Consider the following 21725-nt stretch of genomic DNA (forward strand, 5'->3'; position numbering starts at 1 on the left):
TTTCATAGCCATGTCTTCACAAAAAGTATTTGCTTGCCTAGCCAACGCTACCATCCCTTCCAGAGTCTGTTGCAACTTGTTACTGTGTAGGACCCTTCCGAGTGAAACCACGTCCTCTAGGGAATCATGGGCGTTAAATTGCTCGCTGAACAATTTCTCGTACATTGTAGAAAGAGATTTCCCCTTGCACTCCTTTAGATGACTTCCCCGAGCCGTTTTTTCTTCTGTGATTACTTCTAGTGAATCCAAAAGCATCTGCCTGCACTCTAGAAACTGCTCAAGTAGACCCTGTTCTTTCATCGAACGTAGCAAAATGGGGAAGTCGAACCGATTACCGTTGTGGGCAACGAGAACAACCCGCGTCTCACATCCAACCTCTTTTATGAAGCTAAGAAAATCCCCCAGTCCCTGAGCTTGTGACACAGCTGGCAACTGGTTACCATTTTTGTGCAATTGCTTCGCCCCATTTTGAAAGCTTACAGACACTCCGTGAATCTTGGTCGCACTTTCCGATATCATTTTCTTGTCTGGAAGCAGGTACTGGTTAAACGGCGTCTTCCCCTGAACCAAGCACGACAGTTGAATTATCTCGCACTCCATACCAAGCCCCGTTGTTTCTGTATCACATATAGCTGGTAAAAAAGGCCCATTCGGTGTCCCCGTCTTCTCCTGAAAACATATAACAGTGAAAGAATTAGATTCAAGATCGGCCGTCAACGACGGGCTTTCGGGCGCGCACCCATATCCCTTTCCCAAAGGAGTATAACCATGTGTATTTAAAGTGCCTGCGCTTTATTTTCGAGTTTTTGAGCATCGGAAGTCTATAAGACACATCACACATCACAATTTATTACCCCTTTGAAAAGTCCTGGTGATACCTATGGATAAATTCAAGAAAGGGTGTAGCCGCTATAAGTACCTTATTTTCTGCACTCTCTTGCAGGCTCGCTATGCTCCCATAGTCATCGAATTCCTTGTCCGTAATAGTCGATCGTAGATCACTCAAAGTACCATTCGTGATTGTCAATCTGTCAGCCTCACTTTGTGTTAGTCCTACACCGCTCTCATAGGTCACGCCCTCGTTATGTTCCAATGATCGGGTCTTTTGGGTTTTCTTTTTCTTCGCACTTCTCCTAGCTCGCTTAAACGCCTTGGTTGACTGCCTTAGACTGTTTCTATCTTTCTTCTTGTCCATCACCTTGGTGTGCTTTTCAGTCACAGCATGCCTGCTACACCCATTAGTTGCGCTGCCTGATTAACATATCCATACCCTTCATTGAATTGCGAAATTGCTGCCGCCGTGCGGAAATCACTACTCTCAGATCCACCGTAGTGACGAATTTTTGGTGCTTTCGTACCAATCAAACTGTTGACGCATTCGTTTTGCTGGCTGGACCCACATGGCGCAAGCTTTTTGGCTGCCTCTTCAGTGAGAATGGGTTTCGTAGCATCCTCGATACTAGCACGCAGATCGTCTCCCTAGAATGACACAATTTTGGATTATCTAAGCGATACCAAAACACTTTGAAAAAAGCAAGAATGCCTGTCGACCAAGATGCTTTGCGGCCGAGGTTTTGATTTTCGTATCATACGGACATATTTTGGTGAATTGCCTTTATCTAACAATATTGCACGAAGTTTGCTAAGTATAGTTTCTTTGCTAATTATTCAAAGATTTATTCTAGTGCAATTTTCACATTTTGTGAGTTAAAGCATCTCGACCGCAAGGCATGCCTTTCGACAAGCATTATTGAAATCTGATTGGCTCCCATACTCGCTATACATTTCGTGATAGATGTTCAGTGGAACCTTTGTAGGCCATCCCACGCTATATACCGGTAACGTATCTTTTTTGGGCTATAGTGGTGTTGTCTTAAAAAATGTAGAATGTGCGAAAACCAACGCGAACACCCCCGCTCCTGGTAACAGGTAGCAGCGTTTCATCCGAGATTGGCAAATTGTGAATTTACCTGAAGATCTCTTCCATCAGAAAGGTCGCCGTGACTGTCGTTGTCTGGGTCATGCTTGTATGTACACCATTCTTTGCAAAGAGTGTGTTCTCCGAACGCATGTAGCACTATCGACTTCAGCCCCTCCAACAAGGATGACGCCTTTCCCTTGTTCTGTCTTATGCAATACGTGAAGCATCTTTGGATATATCCAATAACTGCTGGGCTGAGACCCTTCACTTTGGACTTGATAGCATATAGTCTGGAACCCAACGTGCGGCTTGCGTGATTGATGTCGCTCCATTTTTCTTTGTCATAGGCTACCAATGACTGCAACCGATTCTCTGTTGTGCTATCGTCAACACCAACATACGTCGAGTAACGTACGCCACCTTCGACTGCATCACCAAATAGCTGCACTGTAACGTTGGCCTCCATACTTTTGGATGGGCCTTCGTGATTACGACGACAGTCGTGCACGGTGGGCTCCCTGTTGTTAGCAACAGCCTCTTGACACACTCTGCATAAGGTATTCCGCGTGGCATAGCTGATCACTTTTCCCGTCATTAGTCCCGCTGCAGTTCCCACTCCGGATGAGAAATCATAGCTCTTGCCACGCTTTCTCCATCCCATGTCGTAGGACACGCCCACTGCCACCGGCCTTTCCCCTTGACCGTCATTCGCCGAGAGGTCCCTTTCCATCTCCGTAAACGCGGCACACGACCGCTTGGCCACACTCTCTATGGCACCTCCAGCTTTTCGTTCTCGTTTCTTGAAGTTTCGCGAAGTCAGTGAGGGAAGACGAAGGGCAGACATCAAACCAGAGTACTGTGAATGGCCGATTCCGGTATGCAAGGCCCCGAGACCTTCTCTGGAATTTATGTCAAGAGTCGCTGGCCCCCGTTTGCCAGTTCGGTGGCTCTCGGCAGGGCGGATACTGTTGATGGACCAACAATTACTGCATTTTAGTTTTAAAACAGGTATCAGTCCTTACGGTCGCACGTCTTGGCAACTGTTGGTTAGTTCTAACGGCCCCTTATCACAATATTGACATTTTTCAAGCGCTTCCGTAAGCATTTCCAGGTTGACAATATATTCTTGGCTAGCGTTCCCTATTTTCTTATACGGCGGGTCCGGACGTAAAATAGGTCTCGTGGGCGATGAAACTGACGCCTTGCATCGTTTTTCTGTTGCAGCTAGTTTACTGGCTCTTTTCTTTTCACATTTTTCCTCATATTGTCTCCTCTTCTTTCTTTTTATCTCACAACTCTCTCTTGATGCACTCTCTGGGGGACTCTCCTGATGGAAAAATACAAAGTCCGCGGTATTAGGACGTCCTATCATGATGTCATGATGTCTTAAAATAATGGACACTTACGAACCTGAAGCACAATCTCTTCTCCGTGAACCTCCTTTCTCACTCGAATAGCATTCAACACCCCGGCCATTTTCTTTCTAGAGTTTTTAATTCTCGGCATAATGCACACTCAGCTGGTTGGAGACGTTGCGTGACGGGAATCCCTTCTATTTTTTCATTCTAATTGTCATATCTCGGTGAGCATTCGGAAGTAAGCCAAGGGTGGTCATTGCACGCGTGCTGAACAAAAATGCTGTATAATGACAGACTAGAAACAATAGACAACTCCCAAAGCACAAACTCAGCCAAAACGCTGAAAATGTTCAATGTTTACTCAAGTTTGGGCTTATAGAAGATAATGTCACAGTTTTTCAATGACCATGAAATTCATAGTCCGGGTAGTTAATTCATCAATTGTGGCCCTGAAAAAATTTGAAAAAAAAACTACGAATTTTTAAGAAAATGCTTTTTTCGTGAGAAGGACTCTTAAACGCTGACAAACGTCAACAAATAGAGAAAACTATAATTTGTATATGTTTGCATTGCTCGAAATCGCGCACATTTACAAGGCCCTAAAGCTTTTTGCTGACTTGCAAGGACCCATCTGTTATAACGATCCCCAAAATAAAGGGATCAGTCTCATAGTTTATTAGATATAATCGTGTAAAGTTTGCTTATCATTTTCGCATAAATTATGACCTCAATTTTGAAACCGCTGAATTTCTCGAATTGGGTCTTTGCGATTTTGGTGAAACTCTGTCCAGCGCAAGGCACTACTGTGCACTATGTGTAGCCGAGAGATTTTCACGAAAAAACGCCGGCAACAGCAGATTTTTGACTCAGACCTCAAAGGGGCGTGGCATTATAACCACGTGACATTTACTCCGATCGCCAAACATTTTATGTTGTATTGTAGATTGATCTATATGTTATCCAATCTATGTGTTAGACTTACGATAAAAGTAAAGGTGGGGATACCAGAGAGCTTCAAAGTAGGATGATACCCCGCAAAAAACTGGGTCGAGCCACTTTATGAGCACTGCCTTACTATCACTGTTTCTCTCTCTCTTCGGGGGGACTTATCAAGAGAGACGACTGGGATGTTCAAGACCAGTTTGACTTGTTGCTCTTACATATTTTGTTAATAAACACGTTCATTTTATCCTATTGTTGCCTCTGTTAATATTAGTACTAATGTAAAGCTCACTATGGCCGGTGTGGTTATGGCGCCCAATGGCCTTATGGGTTGTATTCCTTATTTGGTTTGATGCTTTCCTTTTTAGGAAATGCTTTAAAAATCGCTTTGTTTTATATTATTATCTAGGCCAGAGCAATAGGCCACTTTCGATATATTAAAATTCAGCATGACAGCGAGTCTTAGAGGACACAAACAAAGAAATGAATTAACATGAATAATAAGAGTTATTAAACAAATAAACAACAATTTATCCTGGTCTTTACTTTGATAGATTATAGATCTTAACCAATAAGCGCAGAAGAAGTCGTAAACTACTGTTGAAGTGATTTTGACAGTTGTCTTCAGCATGGCACGGCGGCCTTCATAGACAATAAGGACTTTGAGCAGTGACAACAAGAAAGGCAACGGCAATGGAGAGCCCTCAGGGTATACACAAAGCACGAAATGCGATGTCAGTGCAAGGAAAAAACGTCTACCGTTCCCGTCACGTCGCAAAGTGAGAATTGGTATTTTGCCGTTGTGACAAAACGTGAGTACTGAACTTTAGTTTTCCTTTGGTATTTTTGCAAAATTCTTATAAATTTGGCATTAGATAGCTTCTAGGAAAAGTAAAGTACTTTGAACGTTTTTGGCCTGATAACAAAGACTTGAGATTTTCACATGTTTAACTGCATGAGAGAAAAACACTTGACATGTGTGAATAAAGGCTGAGGCGAGGCTGGTAAAGCTACTTTACTTCACTTCAGTTATTTTACACAGAAGCATATGCTTCTGTTTTACATTAAAGCTTATTTTTCATTACTGCTCCGTTTGTTCCGCTATCTCGACTATCACGTACATGTTCCAAAAACAACAACCGCATTCAGGTTCTTTTTGAATTGATGTTATCTCCCCAGTCTCTTTCACGGTGGCCGTTGCCGTTGCCGTTGTCGGTGCTTGAAGTCCTTATTTCTTTACGCACAATCCTAGGAGTGAACTACATGGCTAAAAACTTTGGCTTTCCGTCCAGAGTTTATAAGACCAAAATCCATAATTTACATCCCTAAGCGAGAAAACGCTCATCCCGTATCTTTTTTATGGGAGTCACTGCCAACAACACTGAAGTCACTGTCAGCAACTCAATATTGTACGCTGACCTGTTTACCGTGTTTTTGGATAAATTAATGTACAGTTCTCCATAGGCAGTGGATGAAACAATGAAATTAATTTTGACTTTTACCGCTACCCAATCTTCAGTAAAAGCTGCGTGTAATTTTTCAATGTAGGTCGGAAGATTCTCGCCCCAACATCCGGGCTATAGTTTAAATGAATTGATACTGTTTTCACATGATAAAAATAACATAGCATGTAAATTCTAGATTCATTCTACATGTATATAGACTAGACTTTGGAACTTATCACAGTTATCTGAGCTGTGATTACAGTCTGCTCATAAATATTTATTGCTGCTTTGGAAACTTAAAAAGGGCCATAAGCAATCCGCATGCAAAAAGCGCCCACATAAATCGAATGGCATCTAGGGTTCGAACGATTGATCGGAGATAAGTTATAGCTCTGTATGGACGCCCTGATGGACGTTCAGGCCATGGTTCGTCCTAAATAAAAGAAAATTTAAAGTATTAATTACAAATAAGTACAGGTAAATAGTCATGGGTAAAATTCTGAGTCATCATGGCGAATGAGATAACTTTCGAGTCTGTGAATGAAATCCTTAGGTATCGCAGTAAAAGACGCAACTCATGCAGTTGTTATGCTGTTCAAGGTGGTTTCAACTTTTGAGTCTGTGGAAGAAATCCTATGGTAATGGGGTGACCATTCAATGACACCTACTAAGCAGTACTTTTCTGCGGTACGTGGTACTACTTACTATGCTCTTCACGGTGCTTCTAACTCTTGAATCTGAGGATGAGACCCTAAATTTTGACCAATCAAATAAAAGCTACTGTGCAGAGCAGTACTTTCCTGTGGTACTGTTTATTATGCTGCATAAGGAGGTTCTAGCGTTTGAGTCTGAGAATGAAATCCTAAATTGTGTCCGTTGTAATAAAAGGTACTAACCAGTACTTTCCTGTCGTGCTGTTTACTATGCTGTACAAGGTGGTTCTAACTTTTGAGTGTGTGGATGAAATCCTAAAGTGTGACCATTCAAATGAAAACTACTGAGGGGCTCAGTACTTTCCTGTGGTGCTGTTTACTATGCTTTACAAGGTGGTTCTAACTTTTGAGTCTAGGGATGAAATTCATTCCGTTCATTTTTAAATCCGAAGACAATACAGACAATAGAGACCTTAGCCAGACCATATTGATTGAGCCAGGTGATCAGTGATGGTTCATCGACAGTCAGGATGGGTAAGTAGTCTCTCACCATCTCACGCCACCACCAATGTTTTACCAATCTAAAAGAGAAAACAACATCAGCAAAATATTATAGACTATTTTGTTCTCCACACTTTTCTTTGTATATTCTTATAGTACCAGGGAGGAGTATTTGCTAAAGAGTCAGCACACCTCAACTGAGCATTTCCTTTCTTGTAAGTCATAACCTTGTAAAACAGTTAGTAGTGATAATATAAGGGAAATCTGGGGCATAAAGGGTAAGGTGAAGGCAATGCTAGTAATGCTATTCGGTTAGTAACAGTTTCAGTTTATTTATTTGCCAGAAAAAAAAATACACAGACATTCAATATAATATAAAAATGATAGTTAAAGAACGAAAGTGACGCAAATTACACAAGTGGAAGAATTGCAGGTATTTTTTTTTGGTGGAAAAACTCAAATTGAAACCGTGGGGGTTTATTACATGAGCTCCCTCCCTAACCCAAGACTATAAATAAAATAAATAGGCGGCGAAATCATATTGAAGTACATGTACAATATATAGGAAACAAAACAAAACACACTAAACGACAAAAAGCAGCAGAAAAAACAAGAGGCGAATCAGTTAAGGAGAAATGTTTTCAATCTGGGTTTAAAATAAAGATAGTAGCAGCACTTTGTATATTGTGATTTAGTGAAATGAAAACTTTTATGAACCCTTGAAACCTTTTACCAAAAAGTTTTTTATTTGTTTGTGCAGGAAATAAGGAGAAAGTATTTGGATTTCTGATTTTATAGGAATGAACTTGATTTGTCATTAAAGACATTTCTTTGATTACATTGGGAAGCAGGCCTATTTTATAACATTACTTCCACTTTCCAACTTGAAACAGGCAAATTTCAGAGAACTTCAGTATTTGCAAACCTTTAAATATAGGATCAGTCTGAGCATCAAATGGCATTTTGGAAGTGCATTTGTATTTTGCTATCCAAAAGGCATGCAGGAGGGTTCTCCCCTTTCCGGAAGAGATTCCGGTAGCTGGAGCAAAAAAAAATGTTTAAGCAATTTTTTGGCACGTACGTATTATCTGATTATGAACAAGCTTCTAAGATGAAAGAGGAAACATAGACGTTTGATTGGGGAAGTGACAGCTATCCTTTTGTTGTCATTTATACTAACTTGTTATTTTGCAGAATATCAGAGACTGAAGTAATATTTTTAGGCATCTCCGTATAATGGTACTTGTAAAGCTTGGCTCTAATATAGGTAGGAGCTCTCTTAGGAAAAGGGTTCTTAGCTAACAGATCCAATACGTCCTGCTGTCCTTGAAGAAGTCTGTAGACAAGGTGCACAAACCAAGGATTGTACTCATAACTGCCCAGGGCGGCAAACCATATCTGCCAGTCTAAACGAGGCTGATGAGGCGCTGAAATAATGAGATAAGAGAATCGTCTCAGGAGTTTAGTATGTAAAGTATTTTGGACAAAGTGTCAGTTTTGGAAATGTAAAGGACCATTTTTAGGAACAAAACGTTTTCAAGTGTTCCCATTAAAGATACAGGGAAAAGTTGCCAAGGAAGATGCTCGGTAAAGGGAGCTTTGGAAGTGGAAGTAATTACCTATTGCCCCTGCCCTACCTCTCCATTCTTGTCTACAGAGCTACTCGTTTAAAGACCATGTGACAAAAAGAAGGGAAGGGGACTGAGGACGAGAATGTCATCCCCCTCGTACATTATAACTAAGACGGAAGTTAAGATGAGAAGTACTTAGTTACGTTGGGTGCGGGAGACGGTGGGGACAGCAAAAATTTGTTCATTACAGCGATTTTTGCCCTACTCTTGGCTTCGACGAAAATATGTTCGATACGACCAAAAGCTGCAAATTCAAAACAAACTAATCGCATTTACGACGTGCAGCATGTGAACGCAACTTTGCGTACAAACTGAAACTTTTCGTCCCTAGTGTGAAGAGTCCTTCTAAACAACAACAACAAGAAAAAAACAACCTACCAACTACCGGAGGAGGCTCAGAAACATTTCCTGGTTTATAGTGAAAGTGGTACTCCTAAAAATAATGCAAACACGAATTCTTCTTTTACTTTCCCTTTTTCATTTATTCCTTATTGAACAAGTAGGCATGTCTAAAAACAAACAATGGTTTAATTATTTCTTTCTTTTTACTCTTCAGAAGATACAGAGATTTTTCCTGATCGCCAAAATGACGCTGGTTCACGTGGCGCACTACTTAGTATTGAGAAAACCTTTTACTCGTAGTTGTCCTAGAAACTAAAGGTCCCCATGATAGGGTCGGTAGGGCAATTAAATATAGAGGCTCTTACACGCCGACGGCGAATTCCATACTTACCATCCATGGTCCATCAATATTATTACTGCCTTCTATGATTACCTCTGGTCGGCCACCAACACCAGTCATACTAAACAAGGAGGAGAATGTACTTCAAAAGCTAATTCTATTGAGCCGTATAATTTCTAATTAGCAAGTTTAGTCCTTGTTGCGTAGATATGATGCGTGCAATTATTTTTCATTGTGAACAATTGACAAATAAAACTTGCTAAAGTATAACATGCAGCGTTAGTTCTATTTTATTTTATTTCTAATGGACAACTCTACACTGATCACCACCAGAAGTGAGTAACGCATCGAACGCAGTTTTGAGCGTCTGGGACTAATTCTTCCGGGTGAACGCTCAAATGAAAACCACCTAACTATACTCTCCTGTGGTACACCGGGAGGGGGGGATTTGGTAATAAAAATTTAGAAATTAACCCAGTTATTCCCGAAAGCGGCCAAAAATACTGGAAAACCAATTCTACCATGAGAAAGTACTGTTTTTGTTTGAATGGTAACACCATAGGAATTTTTCATAGACTCAAAAGTTAGAAAGACCAGTTACCAGACCGCTTCATTAATCCCGGGAGTCATGAAAGAATTAAAATATTCACCTTCTAAATAAGCCATACGAGTTCACAAGTTCAAAAGCATCTGTCTTCTGTCTCCATCTGTGAATCACCGGCCACAAGTTGCTTTTTGCCTTGTGACTAATATCTGTGTAAGGCACCTACCACAGACCAAAACATTACTTAGTTTTGTAGCCTGAGAGTAGATCTCTAAGGTGAAGAGAGGTGGGGGAGGAGGAGGAGAAGGAGGAGGAGGAGGAGGAGAAGTACACTGTAGAAGGAAAAAGAAAAAGGGAAAAGCGACGTCCGTATCTCTCTCGCCATCATCGGCGGCGGGAACGACTTCGTACATGATAAAAATCATGCCAGAAAGAAACATCTGCCGGCAGTAACGATCCAGGGAGATAATTATAAATGATAGAATTCTGTTGTTATAAGGTATTTATTCTTACCAAGCTTATGGCAAACATTCCAAGCGTTGCAAAACTAAATACTGCCCATTGAAGTAACGACCATAATTTCTTAAACACACCTTTTTCCATGACACACCTGCAAATGATATTTAGGCCTGTTATAACAGAATGATAAAACTTACGATAAATCGACGAGTGTACTCTTTAACCCCTGTTAAGCACAATTTGAAGACATCTCGTTTTAAGAATATGTATTTGGAGCTTCGCTAACTTTATTGAGCCTTAACACAGAGTTCCAGATATGTTAACCCAAAATGACCATCCAACAGTCTATAAGGGGAAATAAAATTAGCCATCGACTAAAATTCTAACTCGGGAAAATCGTTAACCAACAGCTTTCGAGTAACTGTTACTTTACAAAAAATAGGACTGCAAGGCGTTCATGTGGCGAATGCTGTATACTCCAATGGTGAATGGAGTACGGGATCCCTCTATAAGGTACAAGAGGTACCTTTGAAATTTTGGTCGCAATACAAACCGTGTCGATGCCAAGAGCTCGTCATGAAAAAGCCGCTACGCTTCTCTTTCTAAACTGAGTGAGATCATTGAGTGAAGAACTGAAGAAAAACGTAAAGCCTACCCTACAAATGATACAATAATTTCCACTCCCAAAGATGTCGTGCCGATCCATATTGTGATGGGAACAGCCTGATCCACTGCTTTGAAGAATGTCCTCTGTGAGAAAGCTGGCGACATTAAACCAAAAAACAATAATAAAAAAGAAATATTACCGAGACAGTCTAGGTTTCAAAATAACAATTTGGGAAGTAACAAAACAAAAAATTTCGGCCTTTCGGGCCTCAATTTGGTCTAAAAATAAGGGGAGGGGATCAGCCCCTCCTGGCTTCTCCCCTGGATCCGCCACTGGGTTATCAGAGACGGAGAAAAATAGAGAAATGTTTTGACTGAATGATAAAACCCATTGCAAAAACAGCTAATTATAAAACGGCAGTGTTAGCTCCGTACATAGAACGCTGGACTGCAAACGGCTCGGACTATCACGTAGAAATGGCGGCCCGAAGTGGCCCCGTATCCAGCGGCAGAATCAAACAGTGCCGTAAATAAGTATTTAGTTACTTAAATGGTATATGGCACTTAAAGAAGGTTAGGATGTTCGAATTATTTATACAAATGAGTACGTACTTATCTTGGACTTTAAAACTTCAGTAGAAGAGAGCTCTAAAGCAAACAACTTGACTGTCCAATAAATTACAGCTGTTATTGTTCCAAGAACCACGATTCTTGTTATTAATTTGGCCAAAGTACTTCTTTGTGTTGGTCTGACAGTTTGTCCTCTTACTAAAGAGATAAAAAATTAAATACAGTTGAACCTCCATGTGGGACCACCTCTCATACAGAAGGGTACCCCACAGGGAACTAAAATGTAACACCCCCCCACGGGCATTTTTGTTTGATTTTTGGCAACATAGCTATTCTTACTAACTCGAGTAATCATTGTCGCCAAGCTTAATTTTTGTATGAAGATGGTATCTTAGGGCATTTTATTATGACGTTGTTGTCCAAATAAGGAGTTTTCCTTTAACAATTTAAAGTTTACTATAACCAGTAACGCTTTGAATTTGTGATAAGTGTACTGTAAAGATAATCAAGAAAATTTCTGACAGTTTTTACGCTGTTTCTGCGGATATTAAGCCGACAAATCGTGATAAAATTCATCGTTCAGCTAATAAGACACACAACTTTTTAGCTTCACTAACTGGATCTGTCTGTTTTTGGGACCATAAGGTTATTCAGTTCAGCAGAACCAAGGTTCGGTTACTTATCGCTGCTGAAAATAAGCCCAGTGAGCGGCTGAAATTGAGCGTAGAGTCTCCCTCATCTCAGGCAATACACCGATGCCTCTCCACCCTCTGTGAGGGAAGTGAGGACATTTGTAAAACCAAGCAGTTGCATTAGGGGGTGGGGGGGGCGTGGTTTCCTTACCAAGCCACGATGGTAGAATCGTGACCAAATGCTCATCATCGAGAATTGGTAACAACAGCGCAATCGCCAGAAGATTGAAGAAATTATAGTTACCAGTGAGAATAATTAGAACTTGGAAGAATATCTAATGGAGAAACAAAGAAAGAAGCTTAAATAAAACAACCAAAATTAACCATCAACTTGTAACACTTAATGTAAATGTACATGTGTATCTACAGTTGTCAGCTTGTAATCATTGCAATTTGGTCACTACCAGTGTAAGTCCCATGTGCACGTTTATTATTATTATTAACTTTTTTTTTCCTGCTGCTGTGACTACCGGTACATTGTACATCAGACATGTACATGTAAACTGTAGATGACCTTTAGTTAATATTTCATTAGTACAGGAACTATACGCACTTTGCACACACAACTTGAGACCAAGTTTCAATATCAGCAAGTGTTTTTCACTTAATTGCTACGAGGTGCAGTTAGATCGAAAGATATCTGTAGCTAGTAACAAGGTGCAACAGCAAGGCTTGTTACGTAGCAGGCAAAACAGAGTACATCTTACAGCATGCTCAAAATAAAGACAGCACCATCTAATAACTGAGCCCATAAACAGCAATTTTCCTCCACCATTCAATCTGCCAAGAATTTTTGAAAGCCCAACAAAATGTATCAACACTAAAGAATTCTTAGAGTACCACCCTCACTGCTAGAGTCTACCCTACTCTAGACTAAGTACTCAGTTCCACCTGACTCTAAACCACATTGTACTGTTGTACATTAACTTTACTGGCCCTTAATTTCCTTAAAAACAGGCAAAATTATTTTTTTTTATATGAGTCAAACTTAAAATAGCAAAATCACCTGGGCATAAAATGAAAATATCCTCAAGGATCGAACAGGAATGAAAAATAGCCATGATAATGCAATTAAAATGACATACCTGGAAGAAAATACAAAGCATTAATAAAAAACAAGAAAAAAGAAAGAAGTACAATGGAACAATGTTAATATGAGCACCATTGGGCCATGAAATCCTGGCCACAGGAGATTTGGTCATCTGAATAATTTTTGGCAGTAGTTATGCAAGGTTCCAATATTACATATACATGCACTTGTAAACAGAGATTAGTAGACAGCAACCAGCATACTGTCATGAATCTACAGTCTGATTGGTTGACATTCTCACTATCTATTATGTTATTGATGAGTAGCACACTGGTGTTTTGAACAAACCCAAAACAATAACAACTAGAAAAAACAATTTTCACAATGTTTCAGTCAAGGAAGAAGTAGATAAATCATAATTATTATTAAAAATTAATATTTAATTATTATCCCAGAAAAAAAAGAAAAACTTTATAATAAGCAGCCACAAAAGCACTGGAATTGAAATTTAGTATTTGTTTTTTTGGATAATATATTTTAATTTTTAATATTTAATGAATTCACCTAATTGTATAAAAAAGAGTTTTTTACATTATATTACATGTTCAAAATTTTGCACAGATCAAATGCACTATGAAGACTGTTGACTTCTAGAACACTAGAACTAATAGTCTAAATAAAATAAAATATCTAATTGTTGGTTAATTAATTGTTATAATTGAGTCGACTCGATAACACCAAACCTTCTAGGGAAATAGAAAAAGTTTGAGTTATCGGAAGTTCAAAGCAGATAACAGGGAATAAGAAATATAAGCAAATGGATGGGGAGGAAATGCAACTATTATGCACACCTCACTTCAAGGGCAGTAAGAGATATAGACTAATATTATTTTTTTAAAAGGACTTTTAAAGCAACAATTTGATTAATATACTGAGATAGACAATGAATTTGATCTGGAGTGACAAAAAAGGAAAAACAAAGAATATTATAATGAAGAATTATTGTTTCGATTGTTTTTTCAATCAATGTTTTGGACTTCAGTACTCTGTTTTCTTTTTCTTTTTTTTCCCCGACTTATCACATGCTTAAAACGTGCATATGGTTCGAGTTATCAAGGGTAGAATTATATAGGAATGATCCGAAGGGAAAAAAATACTGTGCGTTTAATAGCGGGGCATTCGAGTTACCAAGAATGAAATTACAGTAAATGTATGAGAAAAATCCAGTACGAGGTTCGAGTTAGCGAGGGTTCAAGTCATTCAATATCAAATGTTTAATATTACAAAACTAATTACCACAATTTTTATTATGCTAAATACCGTGCGTAACTTACTCACGTTAGAACTACACTTAGCCTCTGAAACCATTTTGGGAGCTGATGTGCATACCAAGCCAGTGGGGTGGGGATACACTACAACAAATAAAACTGAGTCATGCATTAGTCAGTCTTTGAGAAATCAGTAATTAAAAAAGTCGACTTACAGTACCACTCAAACACAAGTTGATGATTTCGACTCACTCCTCAAAACTTGATTACCTGTCTTGATTCTTAATATGTTTGAGTTTCGAGATGCAAGAATTGGGTCTCAAGAGACGAGAGTGTCTGTCACCTTTTTTGAAGCGGTACTGTGCATGTACATGTAATGTCCCACTATTAACAAGAACAATGTAAATTTTTTTCCCAAATAAATGCGTGCAATCAAACTTTTCCAGAGCTGTATGCACACTAGTTGTACCTGTGATTCATAGTGCCAATCAAGTGCGGTTAATCTCCACCATGTAGGACATCGACTTGACAGCTTGACAATTCCAGAACAGAACATCAGTCTAAAAGCAAGCCACTTTACTAACCACAAAGTTATGTTGTCATGGTGTCTCTGAAACCTGATCCAGCAAGTGACGGTCAAGGGGTGATTCACTGACAACAAGAAAATTAATAGGCCATTTCCGAGCTCCAAAAACTCTCACTTTCAAATGAGGCTAAGTGAAAAACCTTTCTTGTGAAAATGAGTTATATTTGCACGAGAATAAAAAAATCATTTTCATATCAAAAGCTGAGCACTTAGGCTCTCTTTAAAACAGAGGATTGGGCAGCTTGCAAATGGCCTACTCTTGGTAGGGAGATCATAGACCGGTCAGTATAAAACACGGACTGCGGACTGCGGACCACGGACTGCGGACTGGGTATAAAATACGGACTAGGTATAAAATGTGGACTCCGGACTGAGTATAAAACACGGACTAGGTATAAAACGCGGACTACGGACTATGTATATAAAAACAGCTTTAGAAGGTAAAACTGAGAGAAATAGAAAGCGGACTAGCAAAAACAGTAGTCTCAGCTTTAACACTGTTCACGTAGTCTATTTTTCCCACGGAGAAGGAAGGTTATGCCGGTACTCAAGGCAACTGAAATTAAACTCTGAATTTTATAAAAAGAAGGAGTTTGAAGAGATTTCAATTTGCAGTTTTACCCAATAAGAAGCACCGAATTAAAAAAATAGTATTGGTGCTAGTCACACCAGTAAAATTCTTATCTTATGCCACAATTCCGTTTCAAATAAAGCTTTGGGAATATGAGGACTGAATGAAGAACTCAGATGAGAAGGTCAATGCGATGCACAAAGGCAGTATTTAGGTGCGAGGGATTATACTCACATACGTGAATAATAACCGAAATGAGTCATCCAATGTTATATTCTAAGCGATGATTATGATGACATGATTTACACCCTGCTCCTGATCCCCGGAAGGGGGTACTACTGGGAATTCTTGGTGGGGGTGTAGTGCCTGGTTCTCCGAATCCTGACTTTATTGCAGACCAAAAAATTGTCATTTTCCACACCCGTTTTCAGACTAGATCTCTAAAATCCATACCCATTTTCGGACCTGGCCTAATTTAGCCTGTTCCAGGTTCTCAGGTAGTTGGGGAGACTCCCCAGTTTTCTCCCGTTTTTTTTTTTTTTTGTGTTTTCGCTTTCTCAATTCAGCGGACCCAACTATCTCAGAGCCTTGAACAGGTTAGGTCTAATTAGGCAGAAATTTTGTCATCATTACCAAGTTAGAGCGGAAACAAAAAAAAATTCTCCAAATACATTTCGAATTCGCACATTTCTATTTCGTTCTTATTCATTTGGAATTGAAACGATAAATACGTCCATTCATGTCACTCCCGTTGTTCCCTCGAAAACCATACCCGATTCCAGACCAAAATGGGCAAAGTGTTTTCAGACCAAAAAGGCCCAAACCCCCTACCCTTCCATTATAGAAGGGAGTACCACCCTGATCCTGACCCCTTTCATGATTGTTAGAGACCAAGACAAGGTCTAAAAATGGGTGAAGAAAATAGCATTTTGATCCGGCTCATGATTCAGAGAACTGGGCGGGACACCTCCACCAAGGATTTATAAGAGTATTTACAACTTTAACTCATGTGTCTTGCTATTTAGCGATCTTTTGATCTTGTTTTTCCTTACCTAGAACCAATTTGCACGGTTTTTACCAAAGTAGTCCGTAGTCCATATTTTATACCCAGTCCGCAGTCTGCAGTCCGCGTTTTATACCTTGTCCGTGTTTTATACCCAGTCTGTATTTTCTAGTCCGCGTTTTATACCTAGTCCATATTTTATACCCAGTCCGCAGTCCGTAGTCCGCAGTCCATCTTTTATACTGACCGGATCATAGACTCAGTGATACAAAGATGATAACAACCCAGGGTTTTAGCAGGAACTGCGTTCATTGATAGCAGTTTTCTTCGTCTAAAGTTGATTGTTTCAGTTATACTGTATTATATGTTTTTCTTATTGTTATATCAATATGCTTATGATTCCAGTCTGTTGATGACCTGGGATCTATAGGGAATGTATACATATATAGTGATCGATACTCTTGGGATGACACTCTAAAATGATACCCTTGGGACGATGCCCAGGGAACAAACCTTATTAGGATACCATAGGATAGATACCATGGGAAAGAGACCTTAATGGTGATAATCCTTAGAACCACACCCTGCTAGCTAGAGATCATACATGTTGAGCTAAGAAATGACACAATCAGGTTGGTAGATATATATCATTGGGTAACACCCTACGCTGGATGACATCCTCAAAATGACTTTGTCAGTTGGCAATGACACAGTGTAGTCCTATGGTAATGATGCCCTTAGACAGTATCCTTCTCAGGGCTTGAAATTAACGGTAACCCGTTAACCAAAGGTTAGTAGTTTCTAGCGTTTGGTTACTAAAAATGAGCCTTACTATCCCGACACGGTTAGTAAAACTTTCTGTCATTGAAAATGTTACACCTGTTTCTTTTTTACATAACATTGTGTTCTATCTTGATCAATTTATTGTTCTAAAAGATATGCTTACAGCATAATTGACAGAACAAAAAACGCACATTTCACAGAACTCAAGGTAACCAGGCTTTTGAAATGGGTGGGGAGATCTGGACGCAGCCTAAAAAATATATCTTTTGCAAGTGGCTCGTTCATACCCTGCAACCTATTTAAGAGATGCTTGGATAGTTTTTTCAGAAAAAGGTCGTTGCCCAAAATTTGTGAAGAGGAAATGGAAGATCGAGAACAACAACTTTCAGTTTCAAACACTAAAGAAGGCTCCCGCAAGGAGAACGTATGAAGAAAGAAAGATCTTTCTACCAAGCCAGGAATCGAAAAAGGCATTCACCTGGCTGCAGTTCGATGAGCCTCAACAAACAACGTTTTCAGTGTTTATGGTGATTTTCCCACCCTCGCGTAACGTAATTAAAAGGAAAATGTAAACGAGCAGTAAATTTTCTATATCATTATTTCGTTCTGCAGTTCATCATTAAATTTGAACCAATCCATCCATTCGTTGAGTTGCCCCATTTAATAGCAGTACTTTCAATAGTTAAAGAACAGATTCTTGGATAATAAACTTTATAATTTGGTTAGTAATATTTATGTCCACTAACCCGAAGGGTTAGTTATCCAAAAAATTAATTTCGAGCCCTGCTTCTGGTATCAAGTGGCCAGCTGTGAACAGGTCTTCCAGTAGGGGTAGGTATGAAATCAGGCAGAGTTCAGAAATGCCTGCAGGCAAACATTATTTTGAGGTTGCAATAGCACATCAACCTGCTGCTGTGCAGCAGACAATGGTGCAAACTCGTTTTGGTTAGATCACCGATTAATGACAAATTTGATAAATTGTTCATAAACACTGGAGCTTAAACATGTACTGCTCCAGGCTAGTACAGGGATTTTGCAAACAAAAGGTCAAGCAAAAATAAGATGTATATGATCTGTGAAAAGAAGAGTAGCAGACCCCACATGATTACTTGCTAATGCTCTCACTGATCCCTTCTTTATCTGGAAGCCTGGAACGGGCTATAAACATCACAATTGACTATCTTGACTATCTCTTAAAATTGTGAAAAGTGCCTACAGCTGTACATGTAGTGGAGGAGTAAAAGACCATGAGTTTCAATATATTAAAATTCATACTTGGCTATGAGGCTTGGGGGAATAAAACAAAAGAAATGTAATATAATTATTGATTCAGTAAGGGCTAAAAGCGAAGCTCTTAATTGCTAACTATACTTATAATCTACTAACACAAAAATAAATTCATATAATGCTAAATGTGAAGGCAAAAAGAATGGCAAAAAAAACAACAACATGTACAATGGGTCTGATTAGCATAAAAAACAACTTTGCATGTGAACACACTTTTTGTACATTTCTTTGCATAGTTGTTGTTGAGAGGCTACAATGTGAAACTTTCTAGTTACACATTTTATGAAGGAAATGTTGTACAGTTGTAAGAATCTCACAAACGTATTTGAAACTTCAATGTTCCTGTCTGCTTTCTTTTTCACTGTTGCTCATTTTTACCTTACTGGCCACAAACATTTCCAATTTTCTGATCACCAGCATGTAAAAATTTAATGTTTTGTTTTGAACGAAAATTCATCTCCTTTGTTTTTTTTTATCTCTCAATCTAGCTCTTTTTCTGTTACAGACATCAGCATACACATTAAAATTTAGTGGAAAAAAAAGACTTGGCTTTATTGTTGATTTTTCTATCTATAAGACAGTCCAGGTGACCAACAATGACCATGCATAGCATGGATGTCTATAATCAAGTAAAAATAACAGAGGTTGCAGGCTCTACACAAAGTAAGAAATATATCATTTCAAATAGGTTAGCCTGTGGTGTGAACGGATGGGTGTACAGTCACCTGACTACCAAAATTTCTTAGATGCATGGATGACCAAATTTTCTCACCCATGCATGGTGCTCCGCTATGACATTCATTAATGCGCTGCAAGATGATTTTATTTCTTTTGTTCCATTTCCAAAATCCTCAGGGCCAGGTCTGAATTTCAATATATCAAAGACAAAATTAGTCTATTCTATTGTTACCATTTGCAGTTTTCCATAAGGATTGTTCAGCTCTTTAAGAAATTCCCAAACACATGACAGGATATGGCAAAGAGCTTTAACTTAGGTCTATTGCAATTTAGCAGTCAAAGCTCATTGTTTCAATCACAGCATTTTTGAAGTTAGTATGCAATCCATATCTCTTCAGTTTAAGTTTTGACATTATTTTAAAGCTGCATAATTTTGAGTTCATCCCCTCAACTCCTAGGGGAGCTTTTCTCTCAGGCTACAAAATATACAGGAAAAGGCTTTCTTAAGCAATTCCAATATATAATATCACTGTTTCTCTTCCCCCCCCTCAAAGTCCACTGGGTTTGGTCCAACATAAACTATTGGAGGGATGCTTGCATGTATACCTGTAATTAGTTCTTGCTTTAAACAAATTCAGAGGAGAAACAAGAATTGTTAAAAATCCTGTCTCCAAAAGAAGGATATCCCTGAAAAAAAAAAAATGAAGTAATTGTCATCCATTTTAGTGAGTTATTGTTTTACAAGGCTGCATGCACTCTAAGAAAAATTTCACTTGGGCCTGGAGGTGGAATTCTCTAAGGTGCAAAGTGAGCATTTTAGTTTTAATCCATGTGTGTTTATAACATGTTGCGCAGGAGCATTGGAATAAGAAAAGCAATGTTTGCAGTAGTTGATATGTAATCAACAGTTACTGAATATGATCTTACCATTGGAAATAAATGAATGTTTGTCCCACCTGAAAATGAAATTAGGTTTCACATTCAATTTGTGCGACATTCTTCTCAATATACGATGGTCATACATTGAGATGTAAGGCTACTGTATAAGTATTACAGTTTTTATTATATGTTAAATGAAGTTTAGAATTAAATACCCCTTCAAGCTAAGTGTGATGTTGTTGGTTGAATGATTATCAGGGTACTTTCTCAAAAAATCTTACAAAATTAATAATCAGATTGTCTTGACTTATTAAACAAATTCTCTTCTATATTAAGGATGTTCCTAGAGAGATCTTTGTTTGTTTGTTTATATAGAGAGATGGATAAATGGTTAAAGTAAATAATTGTATATATGTACATGTGTAATATGTTTATTGTATAAATAAAGTCTATAATTTTAGTAATAAAAAAATTGGAACTGGTGTTACAAATACAGACTAGCTGGTATACTACATGCAATCATCTGGTACCTAGAGATTCTTAAATGAGTGAGTTTTTACCTGATATAAAGAATAATAAAGAAACCAAAGGACAAAGAATGTAATGGAATCTCTCCAAGATCTGAATGACATGGCCAGCATTGAAAGAAGCATTCCCACTAAACAAAGAAGCTCCATGCCAGTCTGAGTGTCCAATCCAAGCTTGGGGGTGAGCCACAGGAGGGTAGGCTTTTGCCAGAAGTTTTCTTCTATAGATGAACTCTCTGAATTTACAAAATGCATATTAATTATTGCATTACATCTGATTGATTTGAATCATCAACAGGCCTGTAACCATTTCTAACTGGTACATCTTAACAAGTTTACCAGAAAAGTCTCACTAATGCCACACATTTCTTCTTCTTGCCTTTCGAGGTGGAACATCCCCGTACTTAACTTCGGTGAGCAGCCCGCCCCCCCGCCCCCCGCCACCCCGCCTCCACCTCCCTCTGGGGCTTTAAAAAGTATTCACGAAAATACTTTAACACTGCTCATAGAAAGTTTTTTAAGACCAATAAGGCGAGTTTTAAAAATAAAATTTGACAGTAAAAGTTTCCCTGTACATTCTACGATTCCTGACCACGTGCAAATGAATAACTGATATCTGTGGGGAACAAAATAGCGGTCCATTAATGAATCACAGCACGTAAGTTATTCTCCAACAGTTCGTCTATATTTTAGATGAGTTCTGGTTGATATATGTAAACAAAAGAAAACGCTTCCATGAAGTTAAATGAACATCGTACCTTCTCTCAGGGCAAGCTTGGCAGGAAGAACACCATTTTTGCCATAAAGACCTGCATTGTTTAGAAGTCATGGTATAAGTTAACGTTTCTATCGATTACCCAATTTAGGTTTATCATGCAAGGAAATGAAATGAAATTGCAGTATTTACCTGGTATCTGTATGTAAAAAGAGGAGAAAGCAAAGAGATAAATCGCGGCAATAAACCATAAAAATGTATTTTGTACGAGAGCTTGCTTTCCGTAAGCTGCCATGTTTGGATTTCACCCGAGTCCACGGTGATCTTCACCAGTCCCTTCATGTAAACTAATCCATAAACAGGACAAAATATTTTCTTTGTTCTCGAATTTCGA

The 21725-nt window shown here is 38.9% G+C and overlaps 1 protein-coding gene across 1 annotated transcript; it reads right to left on the minus strand.

Moving 5' to 3' along the window:
• Positions 1-4409: 4409 nt before the first annotated feature.
• On the minus strand, positions 4410-21651 carry LOC140942254 (lipase maturation factor 2-like). Its single transcript, XM_073391214.1, has 18 exons — positions 21524-21651; positions 21375-21425; positions 20650-20852; positions 20138-20166; positions 19817-19897; positions 14772-14919; positions 14373-14446; positions 13011-13089; positions 12156-12279; positions 11355-11510; positions 10792-10897; positions 10191-10287; positions 9784-9899; positions 9185-9254; positions 8830-8884; positions 8001-8247; positions 6792-6900; positions 4410-6099 (listed from the first exon to the last, which is right to left on the minus strand). The coding sequence occupies exons 1-18, from the start codon at positions 21624-21626 to the stop codon at positions 5944-5946; spliced, it is 2004 nt and encodes a 667-aa protein (XP_073247315.1). The 5' UTR covers positions 21627-21651; the 3' UTR covers positions 4410-5943.
• Positions 21652-21725: the final 74 nt, after the last annotated feature.

This window comes from Porites lutea, chromosome 6 (genome assembly GCF_958299795.1).
Source record: "Porites lutea chromosome 6, jaPorLute2.1, whole genome shotgun sequence".
Classification (NCBI taxonomy): domain Eukaryota; kingdom Metazoa; phylum Cnidaria; class Anthozoa; order Scleractinia; family Poritidae; genus Porites; species Porites lutea.